General features: G+C 42.6%; 1 protein-coding gene across 1 annotated transcript; it reads right to left on the bottom strand.

The window, feature by feature from the left end:
* Positions 1-798: 798 nt before the first annotated feature.
* On the bottom strand, positions 799-18,275 carry LOC109142200 (interphotoreceptor matrix proteoglycan 1). Its single transcript, XM_027279456.1, has 12 exons — positions 18,230-18,275; positions 17,766-17,987; positions 13,589-13,639; positions 11,219-11,290; positions 10,800-10,939; positions 9,042-9,191; positions 8,441-8,499; positions 7,411-7,431; positions 4,640-4,841; positions 1,811-3,989; positions 917-1,545; positions 799-831 (listed from the first exon to the last, which is right to left on the bottom strand). Exons 1-12 carry the CDS (start codon positions 18,273-18,275, stop codon positions 799-801), a joined length of 3,804 nt encoding a protein of 1,267 aa, XP_027135257.1.
* Positions 18,276-21,156: the final 2,881 nt, after the last annotated feature.

The following is a 21,156-nucleotide window of genomic DNA, read 5'->3' on the forward strand; positions in this document are numbered from 1 at the left end:
GTTGTGTGTACCTGAGCTTGAAATTATTCTCTCACTTCGCCTATTCATGTAAAAACAAATCAAAACATATCCATCCACAACACGACGAGCTGCAGGTCTGACTCCGAGGGCTTGTGGGGAACCGGTTCAGAATGAAAACTAAGATAGAAATGAATAGAGCAGCTGCTCGTGCTCATTAACTGTCTTTGTTTTACCCCTTCAAGTCATAATGAAATTCATACGGGGAGATCACACACCTTGACTGGCAGAAGCTTTTCGTGTTTTGTTACTCCAGACACTTAAAAATGAATTCTTTGCATTCAACAAAGATCTTGAAAGCAGATTTATGAGAGATCACATGACTCATAACATAATTTATAGAGCTAATGTAATAAAAACTGAATGCATCACTGGTCTCCATGACAACTGAGCGAGTCCATCCCCTGAGGAAGGCCACCAGGTGAAGGCTGAGAGCCTCAGAAATAGAAAGTTTTATTTTAGTCGCTTGAAAAAAACATTTATTCATGTTTTTGGATGCTTGGTCCTCCCGAAGGATATTACACGAATACATGAGATTTCCAAGGTCTGTTAGTACTATTAAAAAGTCAAAGCAGTGCAACAATGCAATAAATCCTTGAAAAACTTGTGCCTGTGTGTATTGCAAGGCTCCGAAAGAATAAAAAAAATCTGTTTTTATTCTTTTGACGGAGGCATGTGTGGGTGGAGAAGAGCTGAGTAATTTTTAGAAAACACGACAGTGCTGACAAAACCCAGAAGACTTTAAATCCTTGTAGGATTAAATGTGTCAGTTACTAAATGTCAACGGAAATGATTTCCTTTCAGAAAGTTTTTCTGGGTAGTGTGGACAGTCAGTCATACAGGAATTCAATGCTGTTGTTACTCTTAGATGTTTTGTCACTGAAGTTTTCCTACTCACCACGTCTAAGAAGGTGTTCTCCAGGGATCTGTACTCATCAGACGTCCTGTTGAAGAGGCCCTCAGAGAAGTTCATGTTGGTGACACGAAGGCTGAAGAACACGACCAGCTCCCTGCCCTGGGCGGCCGTGGTCATGGAGGGTGTGGTCAGGTATCTAACTGGAGGTGGGGCCGTGACTCTGACAGTGGTTTCTTCCTCCCACACAGGTGGGAAGCCACTCCCTTCGTCTGGCAGCTCTGTAGCTGCTACATCTGTTTGATCCAGCTCCACCGCCAGGTCCTTCACAGCCTCGTCAATGACGTCTCCCGCCGGTGGGCTGGTTTGGCTTTCACCACCTTTCTGCACCGCGTCTTCCAAGTCTTCATCGATAACGACGACAGCCGGCTCTGGCTCCGTACGATCATCCTCCGAAGACTCGGGAGAGTCTACCTCAAAGAGTCCGGAGTCTATAGTCGGGCTGGGTGCGGTCACTTCAGATGTAGCAACAGAAGTTGGGAAAGAGTCTGAAACTGGTGCTGCCGTTACACTGTCTCTTTCTGGGGACAGATCACTTTCATGCGTCTTCTCTGGCAAGTCTTCTGTGCCTTCAGTGTCCTCTGATGTGTCTTGCTTGTCAGGAGTTTCCGTCTCTTTGAAATGTCAGGCAAAAAGACTGAATTAAGTCATGAGCACTCACAAAGGATTTCCACAAATTACAAAGATGTCCCTGCTGAGTGAGTTATACATAATACATTCAAACTGCTTCTAAATCTTTTTAGTTTCAACCCCCAGTTTTGCTTTGAGAGAATATCCTAAATATCTTTCCTTAGCATCTGTAAGAATCCAGAAACCTGCTGCATTAACATGTTTCACTCTTTAATCACCTCACATTGCTTTGTACAGTGTGCTCCTCACCTGCAATGTCCGAAGTTTCTGTTGTGACGACGGCAGTTTCGCTCTCCACTTGTGTGTCCACGTTATCCTGCTCAAAGTAAAAGTCATCGATGATTGGATATTCTTGGTCAGGTTCACCTAAATCCTCTTCAGAAGGTTGGATGTTTTTTGGTATGACAGTTAAGTTCTCTTCCTCATGTGGCCCGTGATGGTCTGGTCCATCTGGCTGTAGGAACACGTTGTCTTCAACAACCTGAACAGCATCCTCTCTAAAGTAATTTGGTCTCCTGCCGTCCAAGGGTTGAAGGATTTTAATTGCTTCGGCTGGTGGCTCAGTAACATCTGCAGGTTCTGGTTCTAAGATCTCAGTTATCCCCTCCTCTGGATTTGGTTCAGAGGTTTCAACTCCTTCTCCTTCTGGGACTTCAATGACTATTTCCTCTTTTGATTCAGGCTCTGAAGCCTCAGGTAACTCTTCTGCTGGTGGTATTGCATGATCCCCGCCTGGTCCTGGTTCTGATGCTTTCTCTGGATTCTCAACAACCTCCTGTGGTTCTTCCTCTAAAACATCAGCTGCCTCTTCTCCAGCTTCTGGTGGAAGTTGCGGTTCTGAAATGTCCACAGGTTCTTTTTCTGGTACTGGAACCACAACCACTTCTTCATCTGGTTTTACATCCTCAACTACGTTGTCCTTTGCTTGTGGTACATCTGGTACTTCTTCTGACTCTTTCCCTAGATCTGGTTCTGGAGCTGTAACCTCTACCACTTCTTCACTTGGTTCTGAAACCTCTTCTGGCTCCTTCTCTGATTCTGTGGCCTCAACTACCTCATCATCTGTTTCTGTCACTTCAGTTACATGCCCTTCCTTTTCTGGCACTGATTCTACATCAGCCACACCTTCACCTGGTGCTGGAGGTTCAGCAACTACTACTTCTCCTTCCAAGATCTCCACCACTTTCTTCTCCAGTTCTACCTTTTCATCCTCTGCTTCTGAAACCTCACTAACCTCTTCTTCTGCTTCTGCTTCCTCTGATTCCAGTTCAGAAACTTCAGGTACAGTTTGTTCTGAAACCTCATCTACATCTCCACCAAGTTCTGACTCTTCATCTGCTTCTGGAGTTTGATCTGAAACCTCATCATCTTTCTCAGATTCTGGACCTGGATCTGACACCTCAAATATGCCTTCTTCTGGTTCCTCTTCTAAGACCTCAACAATTCCCCTTTCTGGTTGCAAAACTTCTACTCCTTCCTCCTTAAAAATCACAACTGTGCCATCGTCTGGTTCGGATTCTTTTAGCTCTGAACTATCAACTGGTTCTAAAACTTCATCAACCTCCTCCATTTCTTCTGGTTCTGAAGCAACCACTTTTTCATCTCCTAACACAGACTCTTCCTCGGGCTCTAAAACTTCAGCTACTTCTTCCTCTGGCACAGAAACATCAATTTGCTCAGGTGTCGGCAGCAAAGCCTCCAACAGTTCATCAGGTTCCACCTCTAACTCTGTTTCTGACACCTCACGACTGTCATAAGGTTCAGAAACACCCACACCAACTTCCTCATCTGGAAGAGCGTTGATTTCTTCTTCATCGTGAAGGTTCACAATTGCCTCAGTGGGAGGCTGGCCTGTGACGCCTGAAAGTGTTGTGACTGCAAGCCCCAAATCAGTCAGCTCTGCTTCGGCAGGGGCGGTAGTTAGTAAAATCTGCGTTGTGGGGGTAACAACATCCAAACTAGGAACTTCACTATCCTCATCAACAGGAGTCAGGTCGTCCTCCGATATCAGATTTGGGGACAGATTGATATGTGGAACATCCGTCTCCAGCTTGAGAATCGCAGGAGGGGTCGGGATGTAGTCTCTCACAAGTTCACCGGTTTCGTCATGATGAATGGTTTCGATCTCATGTGTAATGATCAGTAATTCCTCTTCCTTCACCTCTTCATTCGGCGCCTCAGGCACACTCACATGAATCGCCTCAGACTCATCAGTAATATCTTCCGAGGCTGGAGAATGATCTCTGCTCTCTGACATCCCACCAGTCACCACCGTGGTCTCATCATCTGGGACAGAAGTGGGATCTAGCAGGGTCACGAGGGCATTCTCCTTCTCCATGGGGGTGAGGGGAACCACCAGCCGAGGTTTATCAACATCTGGCTCATCAGTGAGAACTTCAAACTCATTGTGTGAATCAGGCTCACTGGACTGTGGAGAAATTGATACAGGACATGATGCAATGCAATGAAAAAGGTTGCAAATGTTGACGACATATGATGTTGCAAGGATTACAGAACCTTAACTTATATATACATCTAAGTCCAATGTCATTAGGATGGTATCAGAAACACTTTATTTTACAGGTCCTCTAGTTTACAAGGTTTCTAAACATAATCATAATAATTATAAGAAGATGCAGAAAGCGTCTGAGTCCAATTATTTGCTCACATAACCAGTAGTCATTTAGTTGGTGCACAACAGGTCAGCTGAATATTCATAAAGTTTGCAATACTAAATTAATGTTTACTTGGGTTTAACCTACCGTCACAGCTACTGCAAAATAAACAAAGTACTGTGTATCTAAATATCCTCTTACCTCAGTCAACGCTTCTACAGAAGAGGTTGATGTCGCTGCTGGTAGCAGGAATCTTTCTGTAAAAGTGAAAGAAGCACAATGTGTTTTTAAACTTTAAATATGTGACTTGGAGTAAATGCCATAAATCCTTAAAACTGCTGTAGTGGAAACTGGCGGGACAGTTGTCCACTACAGCGGCAAGCCCATTTCATTTACGATACTTTACATTTAGTATCAGAGTTGAAAACAAAAAGTGACTTTAGCGTTTCATAAGAGATGTTACCATTGTACCTGGTTCAAAGTTGAGGGAGTCCAGATCGATTGGGAGCGATGCCTCCTCACGCAAAGCCTTGGTCACCATTTCTCTGAGTCCAGAGTTAGTTGAAGACTCTGCGACGCCGGTCGTCGTCTCTGAATTCTCAGAGTTGCTTTTAGGTGAATTAATCTCAAAGACGAGAGAGTAGTGCACTGAGATTCCTCCAGGCCTGAAAAGGAGATATTATCTCTCCGATTCAGAGTTGATGGCTCGTATTCTTCACAATAAACGTATTAATCAACTAATCTATATCAACCCTCTGCAGATACAAGCCTACTGTTATGGTGATTTTCTGCTTTTTGGACAGCATCAATGTCACCCATTGTTCCTTCAATTCTGTCATGTTGAGTCTAATTTGTCAGTGTCCTGAAAACGTTCATAATAACTCTGGATTAAATATGCTCGGCACGAGCTGCAGAGAGAAGACCTCATGTGACAAATAAAGGTAATGAAAAGTCGTGTGGTGCTGCAGTAAGGAGAGGCACACTGACATGAATATCTGTAGATAGATTTCAAAAACAGTTTAAAAGAGAGATGCTGCATCAAAGCTTCATCAGCATTCTGCACAGCTATCGTCATCAAGACAGAACACGCTGATTTGCAGAGATGTGACTGATTAGAATTGAATAGATGAAGAGTTTTGGAACTGATGTCTGCCAAACAAAAGCACTTCTTCATTAGGCTGCAGTGACAAATCGACATCCAGCACAACTTTACACCAATTCAGACCCCAGCTTTGTCCGGACTGGACTTGTTTGTGTCCTGTATCTGTAAACGCACAGCGTCTCTCCGCTCTGAAGTGGCTGCTGATGGTTTTAGGCTTGGTTCAGGGGTTTCCTGACGTTTTAGACGTTTGCTGCTGTATGCTGTTGTCTTATGTAAGTCGACTACAGTTGTCTATCCACTTCCTGCTGTTGAATATGTTACGGCTGTTGCCAATCATGTCGTCATGCAGCGTCTATTCCAAAACAAGCTGAGCTTTTCTTTGTTCTTATTTGTGCTCTGATGGAGACAGGCGGTGGAGGCACGTGGGTGCAGCTCACATATTAAAAGGCTTTAACTTTTCCAGCAGAGAAACGAAACGTGCCTTGAACTATTCTTTCAGGGAGATCAATGTATTCTTTCCCTTTTGTCTTTCTATGTGTACACCTTAGTTTCAAAGAGTTCTTTCATTTATCTGATGGACAAAGCAACATTCTTCGGCTTTGTTCTCGGGTTTTTTCCTGTTCCTAGATTTAAGCAATGATTCCAACAATGATAACCACTTGTGGTGTTCACTCATAGTTTCAATACCGTAGAAAGACCATTTTTAGCCTCTTTTAGCATTGGTTTTGTTCAGTTCAGTGTCAATGTTTCCAGCTGCAGGCCACTAATGTCTGTTGATCAGCACCACACAGCAGGCAGACACCGTTAGATACCAGCTGCTGCACAACCTGGAACTTTGGAGACCAAACCAGAGCTGAAAGGACAGCGAATACTGGACTGGAGCTTTAACTGTACCGCAGCATGGATGCAAATATTGGTGGAACAAATGGCGACCTCCTGACAGCAAGAAGAAATAAAAGTAGGAAACACTGTGCGACCCCGTCACAAGAACAAGACTGAGGATGTGAATACAGTGCACTCGAGCTGAGCGCCCAGTTTATTTCTTTTCTAGCGCAGGACTTTATTTGCTGGTCGTTTCCTTACAGAAGCACATTTACAAGTTTCCTCTGCAGGTACAGTCACAGGAAGTGATGTCACGTTATGCATCAAGACTCAACTTCAGAGAGATAGCAAGTCTGTTACTAGCATGTGACGAGCTGTAAACACAACACTGATGTGTATATACATGTACATATATACATATATGATCATTATGATCATATGTTAGCAAACATCCAGCAGACACAGAGCAACATTATAGAGCTGCAACTAAGGATTCATCTGTCGAGCCTCAATTCATCAGTTGTTTGGTCCTCAAATGTCAACAAGCCAAAGAAATTCAGTTTACTGTCAGAGAAACCGGAAAATATTTACACCTGAGAAATCAGAATTTAGAAAACTAAAAACAAAATTAGTTTTTAGTTTTTGCTTTTGCAACTAATCAATTAATCGACTAACTGTTGCAGCTCTACAGCATTATCGTTCATGCTGTTTGGTTCTGAGTTTATATGCTGCCTGCTGCTGCTGGAAATGAGGCTGAACCAAAACAATGAGCTAAAAGATGCTAAAACGCTGTGACCCTGACGTAGTTTCCTTTTTGTTTGCTGAGTGCTGGAGTCTGGCAGACAAAAGCAGGAGGAGTTGTGAATCCTTCATAAGATTAGAGGACGAGCTCCCGCTGAGGTCTCGCCTCCGCGTTATTGGCCGTGACAGCGACAGACGCCACAGGAGATGCAAATTAACGGGGGAGCAGCTTGACAATTACTGTATCCACAAGTCTTCCTGTTTCACTGCTCGCCTGCCTTCTCTGATAATGAGAGAGAAGGCCGAGCGCTCAAACAAACTTTGGGGGAAGAAGCAGCACCACAGGCCTCTTATTAACCTTTAACAAGAAAGACATTCACAGGGCGAAGGTCTTCTTGTCTCAGCAGTTATTTGGTCCTCGCAGGTCACTGTGCAATTTCTGCTCGGTATTGAACCGTCTGGACAGTTTCTTCCTGTGACTGACTCGGATCCAAATAAACGCTGAGCTGCACAAACACACGAAGGCAGATACTACGGAAAAAAAAATTTCATCTCTCTGTGTCATTTACCCGTCAGTGTCCTGGGTCTCGCTTGTATTGGGGAGAAGAAAAGAACGTTTAAGAGCTGGAAGTGAAAACTGTAACAGGGAGAAGGAAACAAACCGAAAGTTTCAAATCGACATCTGTGACAAAATCATCAAGTCAGAATATCAGAACACTTCATTATAAATAAAATAGTTTCTGTTAATCTGAAGAAACGTCAAACCAAAGTGAGAATATTTATATCCAAATAAAACCTTTTGGTTTCCTCATAACACAACATTGACATGTATATATGTGTATATGTGGCTGCAGACGCTCGCTCATCATTGGAGTGAAGAAATAATCGAAGCCTTTAAGTTGAAGTCTTCTGCTTCTGTCACAGCGAACTCTTCATGCATCCGTCAGTCTGAATGTTTCTATATTTATCATTCATGAGGAAGTCCATCTGTCTGTCAGGAGTGACTGACAGCAGCAAATATTCTGTCGCTGCACGTTTCCACTGCTAATGCCTCGTGGCAGTGACGGTGCTCGCACATCCGTCACAGGTCTGGTGTCAGTTTTGACAGTTTTTACTTAAATTTAACCTGAAACTCTGGAACTATTGTCCGTTTGTTATTTATATATTTTGGTTCCTTCTGTGACAAACTGAAACATGCACCACGCTCTACCAGGGGAGCTACTGCTTTAAATTAGTTTAGTTTAGTTTTAGCACTTCTTCTCTTTACTGACCAAAATAAAGAAAAGCTGGTTTTACTGTCGAGGAGGAAATGTAGCTTTTGTGTCTCAACATTTTCTTCATCGTTGGTGGTTTCATTGTTCCCCTGAACAGAACGCTGTGGAAACGTTCCCCTGAAGCAACATCTGACACGATCCCAATGACAACCAGCCTCTTATCTATTGAATGACTGTCCGTGCAGAACGACCTGCTCATTTAAGATTTAATGAAGTTATCGAGGCTCTGTGGAACGCCTCGCCGCTGCAGCGGTGCAGATTTGATTACACTTTACCCGTGTGTCCTCACTCTTATCAGCTCACTTTAATATTCATGTGGACTCACCTGATTGCCAGCACGTCGATGGCTTTGAATCCTGGAAGTTTGTCAAACACGTGCTGCATCTGTGAAAGAGAAGAAGCTGAAATATCAGTGAGGACGCCTCGTTATCGCCCTGCTTTTACAGAGGCTAATGTAATTAACTCTGAGCTTGTTAATAACTTGGCCGGAAGCCGATGTGTCGGTATAAAAAAGGACGGCATGAATGGGAAACCCTCTCTGATATCTATGTTTAGGCCGAGTTAAGCACATAATCGTCTTTACGGGCTCCATCAGGTAACATCCTGCTGAGGAGGGTGTGCGAAGGATCTTGATGTCTGATGAAGTCTTTTAATGATGAAATAACACGGAAGGACTTCATATCTCAACACGACTCTGAGTTCACCTCAAAAGGAAACCCTCAGAAGAAGAGCACTGTGGGTAATCTCCCTTTCTCTGAGCGTGACCTTTCGACCCCGCGATGTAAGCTTCTTTACTATCAGGACGGACAGAAGTGTGACCGAGCGGCAACCTCCAACAGAGGAAGTGCCAAAAGCTGTGGTTCATACCCACGTGGTGAACGGATTCAACTCCAAACAAGTCCAGACCACACAGTAGATGTCCCCACCTGGTCCTGCAGGTGGTGAGCCAGGTCGATGTACTGAAGGGAGTCTGGATCGTCCAGCAGCTCTCTGTAACCTGGATCCACAAGGTCGATAGTGAACTCCACGATCTGCTCCACCGGACTCTCTGGGACCACATTAGGAAGCTCCGAGTCCTTCAGAATAAAAAAAAACAAAACTTCAGCACAGAGGTAACACCGGAAAGAACAAAGGAACAGTTCTGGTCCGGCCCGAGTGCTGATCTGTCTTGATGATCCAAGACAGGTCAGGTTGTATGTTCAGATAGATTCAATGAAGTGTTTCAGCATCCTGGAATAAAGAAAGGACATTTGGAAAGAACAAGAAAGATACCTCGTGTTTTAGTGTAGAATATGTATTTAAAAATCACCAATAACTGAGAGAAAAAATAAAAAATCGAACATTTCTTTCTGATGTAAAAGTTCTTTCCTTCTCTGACACAGATGGACTAAATGTCCTGAAACGTGTCCCGCTGACAGAAACACATTCAACATCCAGTATTCAGCCCGGCTCAATGAAGAGACGTGCGGAGTGAAAAGAGTAATAACCTGCTTTTGTGAAGTGAGTGACAGCCTCAAATTATTCTGGTCACTTCTGTCCAGTTCGACAAACTTGCAGCATTTTCAACCTGGAACATCTTTAGAGGAATTCAATGTCAGAGTTCAGGTGAGGCGTTCAGACTCTCAGTACAAAGCGGTTCAGACGTCACAGGCAGACAGCAGTAATCATCTGTGGAGAGACAACCATCTGCTGCTGGAACAAACACACGCCGGGAGTCCGGACTGAACCTTAGAGCATGAACACCAGCTGGGACAGCGCCTTGTACCTGCAGCAGGTAAACTGTCCTCGCTGTTTATGAACAGGACGAACTGCAGAGCCCAGTTATATTTTTAAACTCACTGTAACTCGGCTGCTTTCTGTTTGCTTTCACTTTTTCAAGGTTTTTGTGAAGTTGGTTTTCTAAAGTTGTTGATCCGCACTGAAAGGTTTTTTTTTATTCAACTCTTCCTATTTATTTCAATGCATTATGACAAAAAAAAGAACTAGCAATAGAATTTTATTTATTTATTTAAATACTTTGACTGAGGAGGTTTTTGAGGCTAGATTGGGACTTTTAAAAAAATCCTAGGGTGGCACATCAAAACCAAAAGCTGAGGGAGGGGTCGGATTATGACATTTGTTATTTTCTTTCACATTGATTATTATGAAAAATATACATAATTAAGTTAAATTGGAGCACAACAGAGGCAGACGTATTTCACCACAGATGTATCATATCTGTGTAAATATTAGTAATTGCGGAATCTAAAAGATATTTTCGTTATTTCAGGATTCATATTTTTAACTACTGTACTTCATAATCTGGTATCACATTCAGAGTTTATTTAGCAGAGATGGAAAGCTATGAAAACCTGCACAACACATAGTAGTAACAGTAACGTGTCTTTGAACGAGACACATAATCCATTGAAGCGCTCTGGTGAAGCTGCTCACTGCTGGTCTGGAAAATGATCACCAGTCGTAAAACTGTAAATTATTTGTGGTTAGTGGGTCAAAATATCATTAAATTCTGTCTAAGAATAAGAGATGGACATAATTTCATTATTTGTACTCAAATATGACATTTCAAGCCCTCAGAGCTCTACCTGTCTAAAACCTCATGAAGCTCGTTCCTCCTTTGATTTGTTCTTGTAGATAAAAGTGTGACTAAATATTAAAATGTACAAGTGCGTGCTCGTCTGTACCTCCTCGATCTCCTCAGCTGCCTGTGTGTGATCGAGGCCGGGGCTTGGAGAGGCACTCGTGGGGCTGAAGAGGACGACGGTACTCGTGGTGGTCGTCGGTGGTGGCAGCGCTGGCGGCCCGGCGGTCTGAACCTCAGCACCTGAAGTAACAAGTCATTTAAAATAAATAAGGAGGAAGACTGTAAGCCAACACATGTACAGATTTATTCTCACATCTGACATAAAAACACAGGGTCGCTTCAAAGTTAGTTAAACTGTGGACAACTTACAACTTACTTACCAGTACATACTGTATAAATCAGAGCCACATAGTACTGGAAAGTCAATACACATTTGACACCATTTGTCCAACAGCAGAAGCTGCGAATTCAATCACATAACAATGACAATAATGAGTAACAGATAATTATAAACTCTACCTGCTGCCTCTGGTGTTTTCTGTGTCAGTGCAGGAGTCACCACAACTCTGCAGGAAACAAAAGGTTCATGATCTGAATCATTTCAGCCTTTATAAAACAGACGTCACAGTCGTGTACATGGTGGACTGCCGTGTTTACAACATGTTTTTGGCACAATGGACTTTTTTTGGGGGGGTGACCAGCAGACAGACAAACGGGTGTTTGGTACATTGGTGCATGTTTTGGGCTCCTGTGGTTTTGGATTAACGGTATCTTCATCGTCACTTCTCTCTGGCTGTGGAGCTCTGTCTGTTTGGCGTACCTCAAACTGACGTCATGTACTGTAGCGTCCAGCCTTGATGCCAACAACAAACAATAGGTGCAGGCGTGCTGATGCACATCATGACGCTCATAATGAGCAAACGCTGCTGTCGCACGGATAAAAACAGAAAGTCGGCTCACTTCAACAACCTTGATTCTGAGGTTGAAGCATTCAAACATTTCTGAATGAAAAGCACAAATATCCTCAGCTCTAGTTCTAATGAACTTTGTGACAAATGTTCTCATTAATTAAGCTGAAAGTGTTTTTCATTTAGATGAATGTATCGTGTTGAAGTATCCTGACTCATCATAACCTCAGTTTTATTATTTTATCTGAAGAATGCAGCATAAACTTCGACCTAATGAACAAAAATGTCGAACGTCTCTCCTCGTCCTGAACGTTTGTGTTCATGAATGAGGGTGAAGATCATTGACCAGCAGTCTGTACAGCACACGAGCTGTGAATGAGTCTGTGGAAACTGTTCTGTACTCTTCTCGCTTATTAAAAAGCCTCTCATTCTTTTTACTGAAGTGAGCTGCGAGTCTGTGTCCTCATAACTCCTGATTCAAATTTTATCATCGCCACGTCTCCGGCATCACGTCTCCATTTGTGAAATCACTTTGAACAGAAATCAAGTTACAAGGTGACGATGACTAGAGGAGGATGACTGCACTTACATTCTCTCAACTGCACAATTTATTAGAAAAGTGGAATTAAATTCACTCCTAATTTATTAAAATGACCACTGGCCCAACGTGACACTGCATTATTAAATTAATCAGCAAACATTTCTGCAAATGATGTCGTCTTGTGAATGTTAAATACTTTTTGAGGAATCATTTTGTGAAGAAAAAAACATCCGAGGTTCATCATGTTGGAATTAATCACAGACTAATGACTCTGATTTAAATGAGATGATGGTCTCTCCTGCATCCTTTATCTATCTGTTCTTAACGAATCGTTCAAATCATTTCAGAGCCCTCCTGTCTGCAGCTGATTCTTCACAGATTCTCCCACAATCTTCGAAACAGCCTGTTCCCACAGTAAGAACTTTTCCAGGAACATTACCTGTGTACCCTGAAGAAAGGAGTCTAGATTTAGCTGCTGCAGTGTTGTAGTTTAGACCGGGGATATCTATTAACTGCCTGATATGTTTGTTCACTGTCTGGGAGGAGCGCTCAGCCAAATCTTCTGGGTTTCCTAAACCACAAGGAAATCATCAAAACAAAACACTAGATGTAAATATTAAATAATAACGGAGCTTTGGTGATTATTAACTACCTATGCAAGCTTCATGCTGCCTGGTCCTGGTCCTGGTCCTGGTCTTGTCTCAGACAGAAAAACACCAGCCTGCTCAGACTTGAGTTCAGGTCATTTCTTGTCGTGTTTACCGACATTAAACGAGGTTTAGCTTTATGGAGTCTGCTTCGTGACTTCCTAACGAGTGAAGGCGAGAAATAAAACTCTGTCTGTTTGATTGTTCTGCAGCTGTTAGGCACTAAAGCAGAAATAAATCACCATGAAGCACTCAGCAGATCAGACGCTGCTTCTCCACCTGTGCTCGTCTTTTGTTCAATATTCAGCTGCAGAGTCACGTGACGCTTGTTGTTTTGTTGTTATCGTCCCTGCTGTCTGCTGGTCTAGTGTTTGTCTTCAAATTACACAGTGGCTTTGGAGGGGGCCTTATTTTCCAGTGCACCCTGCTACTAAACATAAAAAACAGACAGTCAGTGCTGTCAGTAATGCTTCACAGAGCCTGCTATCAGGTACACACATCATCATGTGATGCACTGCAGGTATCTGTGTTTTCAGTTTTTAAAACATGGCAACCTCTTCGACCACAAAGAATATTGTAATTATTTCTCCATCAAAGCTTGTCCCTTAGATTACATATTACATGCACAATACCATCATTTGTAACACTTGTAAAGCCCTTTGGAAGGTGTATTACAGGTGCTATTTGAATAAAGACTGAGTCTGACTGATGTCATTCTTCTTATTTCCCGTCATCTCTGACTTTTTAATGCTCACATCATCTGTTTGCAGTCAGAGAGAGACGAGATGATTACGTGTCACACCCACCGTGTCGAAGGCCTCCCGTCTTTCCTCCGGTTCATCCTCTGCAAACAATCAAAACACAAAAGAATCATTTACTGTAAGTGTCACGCTGCATCAGACACAAACACACATTTTAACACTAATTGGCCGACTGATTATCTTGTTTGTGATGATGATGTCGTCAAGTGTCAGAACCTGCTGCTCGCTCTCGCTGCTCGTCGCCTGTTTTTAGATTGATGATTGATTTCTTTACACTCAGGACTCGAGTTTGTGTAAATACAATTATGTGCAAATTATTCTGTGTGTGTGTGTGTGTGTGTGTGTGTGTGTGTGTGTGTGTGTGTGTGTGTGTGTGTGTGTGTGTGTGTGTGTGTGTGTGTGTGTGTGTGTGGAGGTTTAAAATTATATTTTATGCAGCTGCCTCCGAAGCCTTCAGGGAGTTTTACAACCCTTCAGGCTGTAAAACTCATTAAATCTCCACAGTGTGATTTTAAAAAATGAGGGTGAATGTTAACAAGGAAAACTTTCCTCTCTGTGCTTTTTTTAAAGGGTTAGTTCAAATTGTACCAATCTCACCCGGACCCCTTGTGGGTTTGTTTAATTTCACACACTCGAACTTGAACTGTCGTATTTTTGGTTTTCAACAGAAAGATGGAAACAGACTTGATTTAAACTTTTACACCAGCCCTGACACTCTTTATCCAAAAAGCTGCTAGAAACTGCAGATTTATTCAGATCCACCATCCCAGAGGAGCTTCGCTTGGACTGAGATCTGCTGACTGTGGATTTCACTGAACTCATCATCGTGTCGGGGGAAGCAGCTCGAGGTGACATGTGTGTCGTCAGAAGATGGAAAGCAGTGGCGATAAAGGGATGCACATGGTCAGCTACCACACCACGCTCAGGTGGTATTAAGTGGCCACATGTGCAGAAAAGAACATTATCTCCACACACACAGACACACATTGACCAGCAGCAGCCTGAACTGTGGACCAGGCAGGATGGATCCATAGATTCGTGGTGTTCACTCGACCATCTGCCTCTGTCAGCAGACGTCTGTCCTCTGCTGCCGTCTGAAGTCTGTCACTTCAAGATGTTTTCAGCTTGCTGGAGAGTAACTTAACTTTACTCAAATACCATACTCAAAGTACAAGTACCTCAACATTCAGTATTTCCATTTTGAACATGGCCTTAAAATTCTACTCCTACATTCAGAGGCAATTTTGTATCTTTTACTGCACTGCATTCATTTGATAATTTACTTACTCTTCAGACTCATAGTCAAAAACATCAACTCAACTAAAATAAGACTGTATTAAGTTGCAGTTGCCACATTTGTGCACCAATAATCATAAACTGGTATATATTTTGCTGTACTTTACTAAAAGGTCAGTGTGTGATTTATGGCATCTAGCGATGTATTTTCAGATTTCAACTCCATCACTTCACCCTCTCCTACAAAAACATCTTCAGGGGATAAAACACTGATGAAAACGAGTTATCAAGATTATATATTGTAAATCGAGCCCCCTGACACACTGGACCTTGAAGTAAACCTTTAAATATTTCTACTCTGTGGTTTTGATCTTTTAGTTCTTTTGCTCTGAAAAGAGACCGGACACTACGATCTTTCACCTCTGATGCTGACCAGGTTACATGCTCCTCAGCATCGAGCTGTTGCCGTGTGATTGGCTGATTTGCATTAACGAGCAGCACCTGATGAAATGGCCGCTGGTGTAAATCTTTAGCAGACAGTGAAAAGTTTCCCGTCTTGTTGGCAGATGGGATGAACGTTGAGCGACATGTTTGCAGTTTACTGAGGAGAGCACACACAAACTCAAAGACACACTTCCCCCACCTGGCTCCATGTTTGAAATGTTGGTCATATTGAACTATCTGCAGGGTGTTTGGTGAGCTCACATCTGTGGTGCATGTCTGAACGTCGTGTATGTCTGCAGGCTGCAGGAGTGTTGAAGGCGTGCTGTGCTTCTCTTACCCTGTGATCATGCTCATGTGCTCCTCGGCGCTGCTGAAGTTCTTGGCGAGGTCAGAGATGCACAGCGACTCGTGTTGACAGTGTGACCCATTTCTGGTACTCTGCCGTCCCGGGAATCCTGTCGAAGAAATCCTAAGCCTCCCAACAGCCTCCTGACAAACTGCCCAAACACACCACACACCATGCACAACACGCACACACACACACACACACACACACACACACACACACACACACAGCGTCTTTCAGCACTAAACACACTGCTGCCAGGAGCTCCTCCACACAGAAACAATCTGTTCTACACTGTAAGCTACAAAGAATGAGCCGATGACAGACTCCCAGCCTGATCGATGCACAGGTTGGTTCACAGGATCTCTAGAAACTGTGGAGCTGATTCTTCCCCCAACAAAGTCCAGGTAGTTCATTTCAAAAAGCAAGATTAGGTTTGAATTCAAATTAACCTTTTATGGTTTTATTGTGTTCACAGCACAATAAAACAGGTCACATGCTGCATCAACAGGACATACACCTGCTGGAACTGCATCGATTAGCTGAATAATCAATTTCATCAAATTAATCAGATCTTTAAAAAAAACAAGAAATCCAAATTTCCCTAATGAATATTTTCTGTTTTGTAACACTGATCGATGTTTTATGGACTGTAACAACATTACGTCCTTACCCTAAATCAAGCTGGGTCATAACAAGGACTGAAGAACTCATCGATTCATGGAGAATCAACAGAATAATGGAAAATGATACAGTAATAATCGTTAGATGCAGCCCTGCATCAGTAAACACACAAGCTATTTTCTCCATCAGTTCATTTCTGATATTAAAGTCAAAGATAAAAGACAAACAAGAATGATTAAAGAAAGAGAAGACATATTTTGCATATCCATACAGGATTAAGTCTGTATGAACAGAAGTATCTCTGACATTTACTTCAATACACAATAAATACTGCGTAGTATCTGTAGAGTACACGGTGTCACAGGACTGCACACCTACTCGTTGGAAAGCAGTTTGTTGTTTCCTCCACCCGTGGAGGAGGTGAGTGAGTCACTCCATCACTCCTGACTGATGAATCAGCACCTGAGGTCACACCTGGTGCAGCACCTCCGTCCTCTGCTCAGTTTCTCACTCATCTCTAATTTGATGTCACGTATCACATATAAGTTAAATCTTATTTGATCTCTTAAAGCAGTAAACCGAGTCTGAGATGAACCTTTCTTCGTGTTCCGTTTTCGGTCATTAAACATTGACTTCATTGGTCAAGCGCTTGTTTCTGACAGTTAAATTACATCTTTTGTTTCCGAGGAACAACAGAAACAAAAGCATTTGTTATAATGATGCATATTGCAAAGGAATGCATTATTTGAGTAACGTTATTGCAGGAACTCCAGTAGGGGTTGGTGACGGGGTGGAGGTGGGCACAGCGTTATCGTCTGTTCATTCATTTTTTATATAATATAATATAAGTCTCAGATAATATTGCGCCCGGTGGCAGGCGGGAGTGCACAGTGAAAGTGAAGCTCATAGTGAACCAGTCTAAACACAGACAGTGTCATTATTCTGAAGCAGCTACACTTTGAAGGACCATGAGTTTCACATTGATTTCCAGCCCTGCAGTCAGCAGCATTTCTCATCATCACCTGGAAAATAAACATTTTGAAAACTGTCTCTGCTTTTTGCTCTGACATTTGAGTCGAACGTTTGGAATGAAGAAAAACTTGACATTTTCCTTTTCATCGACTCAACTGGTCGATTGTTTTTCTCTTCGGGGTCTGAATTTCTTCCCGCTCTAACACTTCCAGCTCCCTCCTGGACGTCACGGTGTCCTTGAGCGCTCCACCACACAAAGTTTACAAGGAGGCGTCTGCATGCAGCAACAATAACGAGGTGGAATCAATCCTACCAGACGGACAGGGATGAATATCTGCCCAGTGTAATAAATGAAATCAATCAATCAAAACCTGATGTTTGCTTTGGAAAATGATAGTTTAGTAAATGTTCCTGTCACCTTTCTGACCACGAAAACACCTGTTAGAAACCCTGACAAGATGGAAACATGCAGGAAATGTATCAGTCAGCTGAAGTGCTCTTAATCAAGACCGGCGTCAGGAGCTCATGGCTGTAGAAGATGGTTTACACCTGCATGAATCTAAGTCCAGGTTTGTGGAACAACGTACCTCTGAGCTGGTAATAAGCCTGATGGCTGGCGAGCACTTCGTCGACGGTCTCTTGGGGGCAGATTCGGACTCCGGAGTGCAGAAACACGGACCTCTTTGGTCGACGCCTGACCACCTCAAACCCCGAACCTTCAGTTTCTGTCGACGTCTTCAGCAGCTCTGCCAGACGCTGAGAGCCAACGGCCTCCGCTTTGACCCGCGGGTCCAGCCTGGTGCCGCGCTCTGGACAGGAAGCAGACAGGAAATGATTCAGGATCAGAGTCAGTGCAGACCAGAGGAGTAAAACGACCTGGAAGTGATAAGAAGTGTCTGAAGTGGTTAGGAAAAGTTTCCTTTCTTATCTTCTCTAACAGGAGACACACTGGACCGTCCGACAGAGGAAAGCAGATAACGCCATCCCACAATTCCTTGCAGCACAACTGTAGCTTCACCACGTGAATGTAGAAACAGAGAAGTTATCTCACGTTGGCGACACGACCGAAAACGAGATTGGCTGAGCTCCAGATCCATAAATATAAACTTTGTCTAGTTAATATCTAGTTAATTTTTAATAAATACAATGGAAGAACTGAAGAAGCCTCGAGAGGTGAAAAGTCTTCAAAGACTTTTATTTTATCTTTACAGACTTTTATTACTTCAACAGTTTCTTTGGCTTTTATTTTGTTGTTTCCTGTGAGTCAGTGATATTTAAATGGACTTTAACGTCAGAGCTCAGAAACCTGAATTGAGCAGAACTCATTTTGTCACTGCTCTTTTCTTCAGAACTTAATTATTGGAAATATCTGACCGCAGACCGGATCAGATCCAGACCGTGGGCTTTTGTTTGAGCATGATGGCTGTGTTTACCACAGGAGGACAAACGGCTAATGTGAGTAGATTTAGGAAACATTTGAAGACAGTTAAAGTTGGATTTAGTGTCCGCACTGACAGAAATGACACCATCTACTATAAACCCCACCCGCCTGCTTATGACGAGCAGCCTAAAACAAACAGAACAAGTTGTCTTAGTAACATCATTTAAATGAAGATCTGGATTCAAAGCAGACGCAAAAAAAAATAAAATTACATTTTCAGTCATGAGAATAAAGCCGCCATCTGCTCACTGCTGAAAACAGGAAATGTTACATTTCCAGATATTTAAACACACCCACACACATCATGTTTAATGTAACACATGATTCATCCATTAGTTCATAAGAGAAGAACATTAACCAAGAACTACTTTGACAAATCATCTGAATTTTGTTGAATATTCTGAATATTTTTGACTTTTAAAGACACACTGAGACGTCATTTACATTTTAGAAACAAAACAAATTAAATAATCAAAAATGAAAATAAAGAAAAACAAAATGTGTTTGTTTATTTTGAATATTTAAAATCTTTCATATGATTCTAACTTCAGTTAAATAACGAACGTAAACTTCCAGGTACGAGTCGGATTCGTAATTCTCTTCACTTCACTGATTTGTCATGAATTAGTCACTTGTGTCATTAACATAACTAACATCGTCATGTGTCCACATGAAGCTGCCTGTTTCACTTTGTTTGTTGGTGTCATTCATCAAAATATCACCAAAGAGTAAACCAGCCAGCGACGTGTCGCTGACAGCTGACAGATGAACCATCAAGTCTGTCGATAAATCACATTTCCGGCTGAACTTCCTCAGGTGTGATGATTTGTTGCTGCTCTTCATCATACAGACGTAAACTGAATGTTTTGGGCGAAGAGTAATCTGGATACATCATCACTGAGTTTTACGAAATCACAGAGGCCGATGTGTTTTCTGGTTTCCTGAAAACAATTCATCAAGTGAACGAGAAAATAATCAGAAGATTCATCGGCACGGAAACGATCATTAGTGTCATCGAGCAGAGCTGATCTGTGACGGTAATAAAGAAGAACATCATTAAGGAGGGAAGCGGTCCACGACCGACTGCAGGAGATCAGTCAAACAGAAGTCCATGATTTTACAACTGTGAAGAACTCTGCAAGCAGCTGCTGTGGAAACATGATCATGAAATGTCTTTTTACAACCTCAATACCAAAAAAACCTGAAGAAGAAACATTAAATATCGTGTCTCTGTCCTGGATTTAACTGTTTTAAATCCAGTAAACTGTCTCAGTAAACTGGCAGTGATGGTTTCAGCCCGCCTCAGGTCAGCCGATGATCCAAGTCATTGTAAACTTTTAGATTAGCTGGAGTACCAACATGTGTCCAGAGCCAGCACCCTGAGCTGAACTTCTTCATGCATCAGCGGCTCACACTGAAGACAAAAGTCGACAAACAAGAATTTGGTGAATGCACCAAACTTCCAGATCTCTCGTCGCGTGAATCTTTATCAGTTTGCGAATGAATCGTTCTCCCACGAGGTTCAGTGCTGATGACCCGTTCTTTTCTCTGCATCATAACGACGAGCTCGTTTGACTTTTCTCTGCACTTTATTATTATTTGAAATCTATGTAGAGAATCACGAGCACCATGACCTTCAGAAGCACGAGTTTAAAAACAGTCGGTGATAATTGGCCAAAGTGAAAACAGCGAGGATGAAACATTTCTAGAAGCTTCAGTTCACACTCTGATCTCCTCTATAGGAGCTCTGTTGTTGTATTTGTGTCTCCAGTTTAGTTTCATATCTGCTGCCAGAGTTCGGGGTTCACTCTCCCTCCTCGTGCCCACTCGTGCTATAAATACAAGCACTCGGTGTACTTGAAGGGTGCTTGGAATAAAAAGCCTGCGTACTGTACGTGTGCACTTCAGATCAGATATATTTAGGACGGCATTAGTCAAAGTGGGTGTTGTAATTCAGCCTCTTCAGAACCAACAGGAGAGATGTTTGCAGGTGGAGCTCAGGTGTTCGACCTGGACCTCACAGGAAGAAGATTGGAGCTGAGATGATTCAGACTCTGGAGCACAGACCGATCACAGCCGCTTTAGTCGTGTTCACAGCTTTTCCACTAACAAACACGTCTGCAGAATACTGTAATTCAAATTGTCAAGCTGTCACCGAGCTGGCAATAAATCCACCAAACCGCCATTATCCTTTTTCCATTTGTATTGTTGACATGTTTGCACATATTCACGGCTCGTCGTAAATACTGATTTCATTTTGGTGCTGGTCCAGAATTAGACGGAGACAAAGGATTTTCTGCTTCTTGCTGTTTTATGATGCATTTAAAAAAGCCTTTGTGTGTCCACGAGCCAAACAGTGACGGTGTCCAACAGCCAAGTACTTAGGCAGTCATAATAGGCTTTGCTTTGGTGCGTGCACAGACAGTCTGCAGATCTTTCTAACAGCTCTGATCTGTTCAGAAATGCCAACTTCATTTTCTCTGCAAAGAATAAAAAGAATAAAACGTTTTGAAAGGGCCTGAAGGTTCTCGGCTCCG

Source organism: Larimichthys crocea, chromosome VI (genome assembly GCF_000972845.2).
Source record: "Larimichthys crocea isolate SSNF chromosome VI, L_crocea_2.0, whole genome shotgun sequence".
Lineage (NCBI taxonomy): Eukaryota > Metazoa > Chordata > Actinopteri > Sciaenidae > Larimichthys > Larimichthys crocea.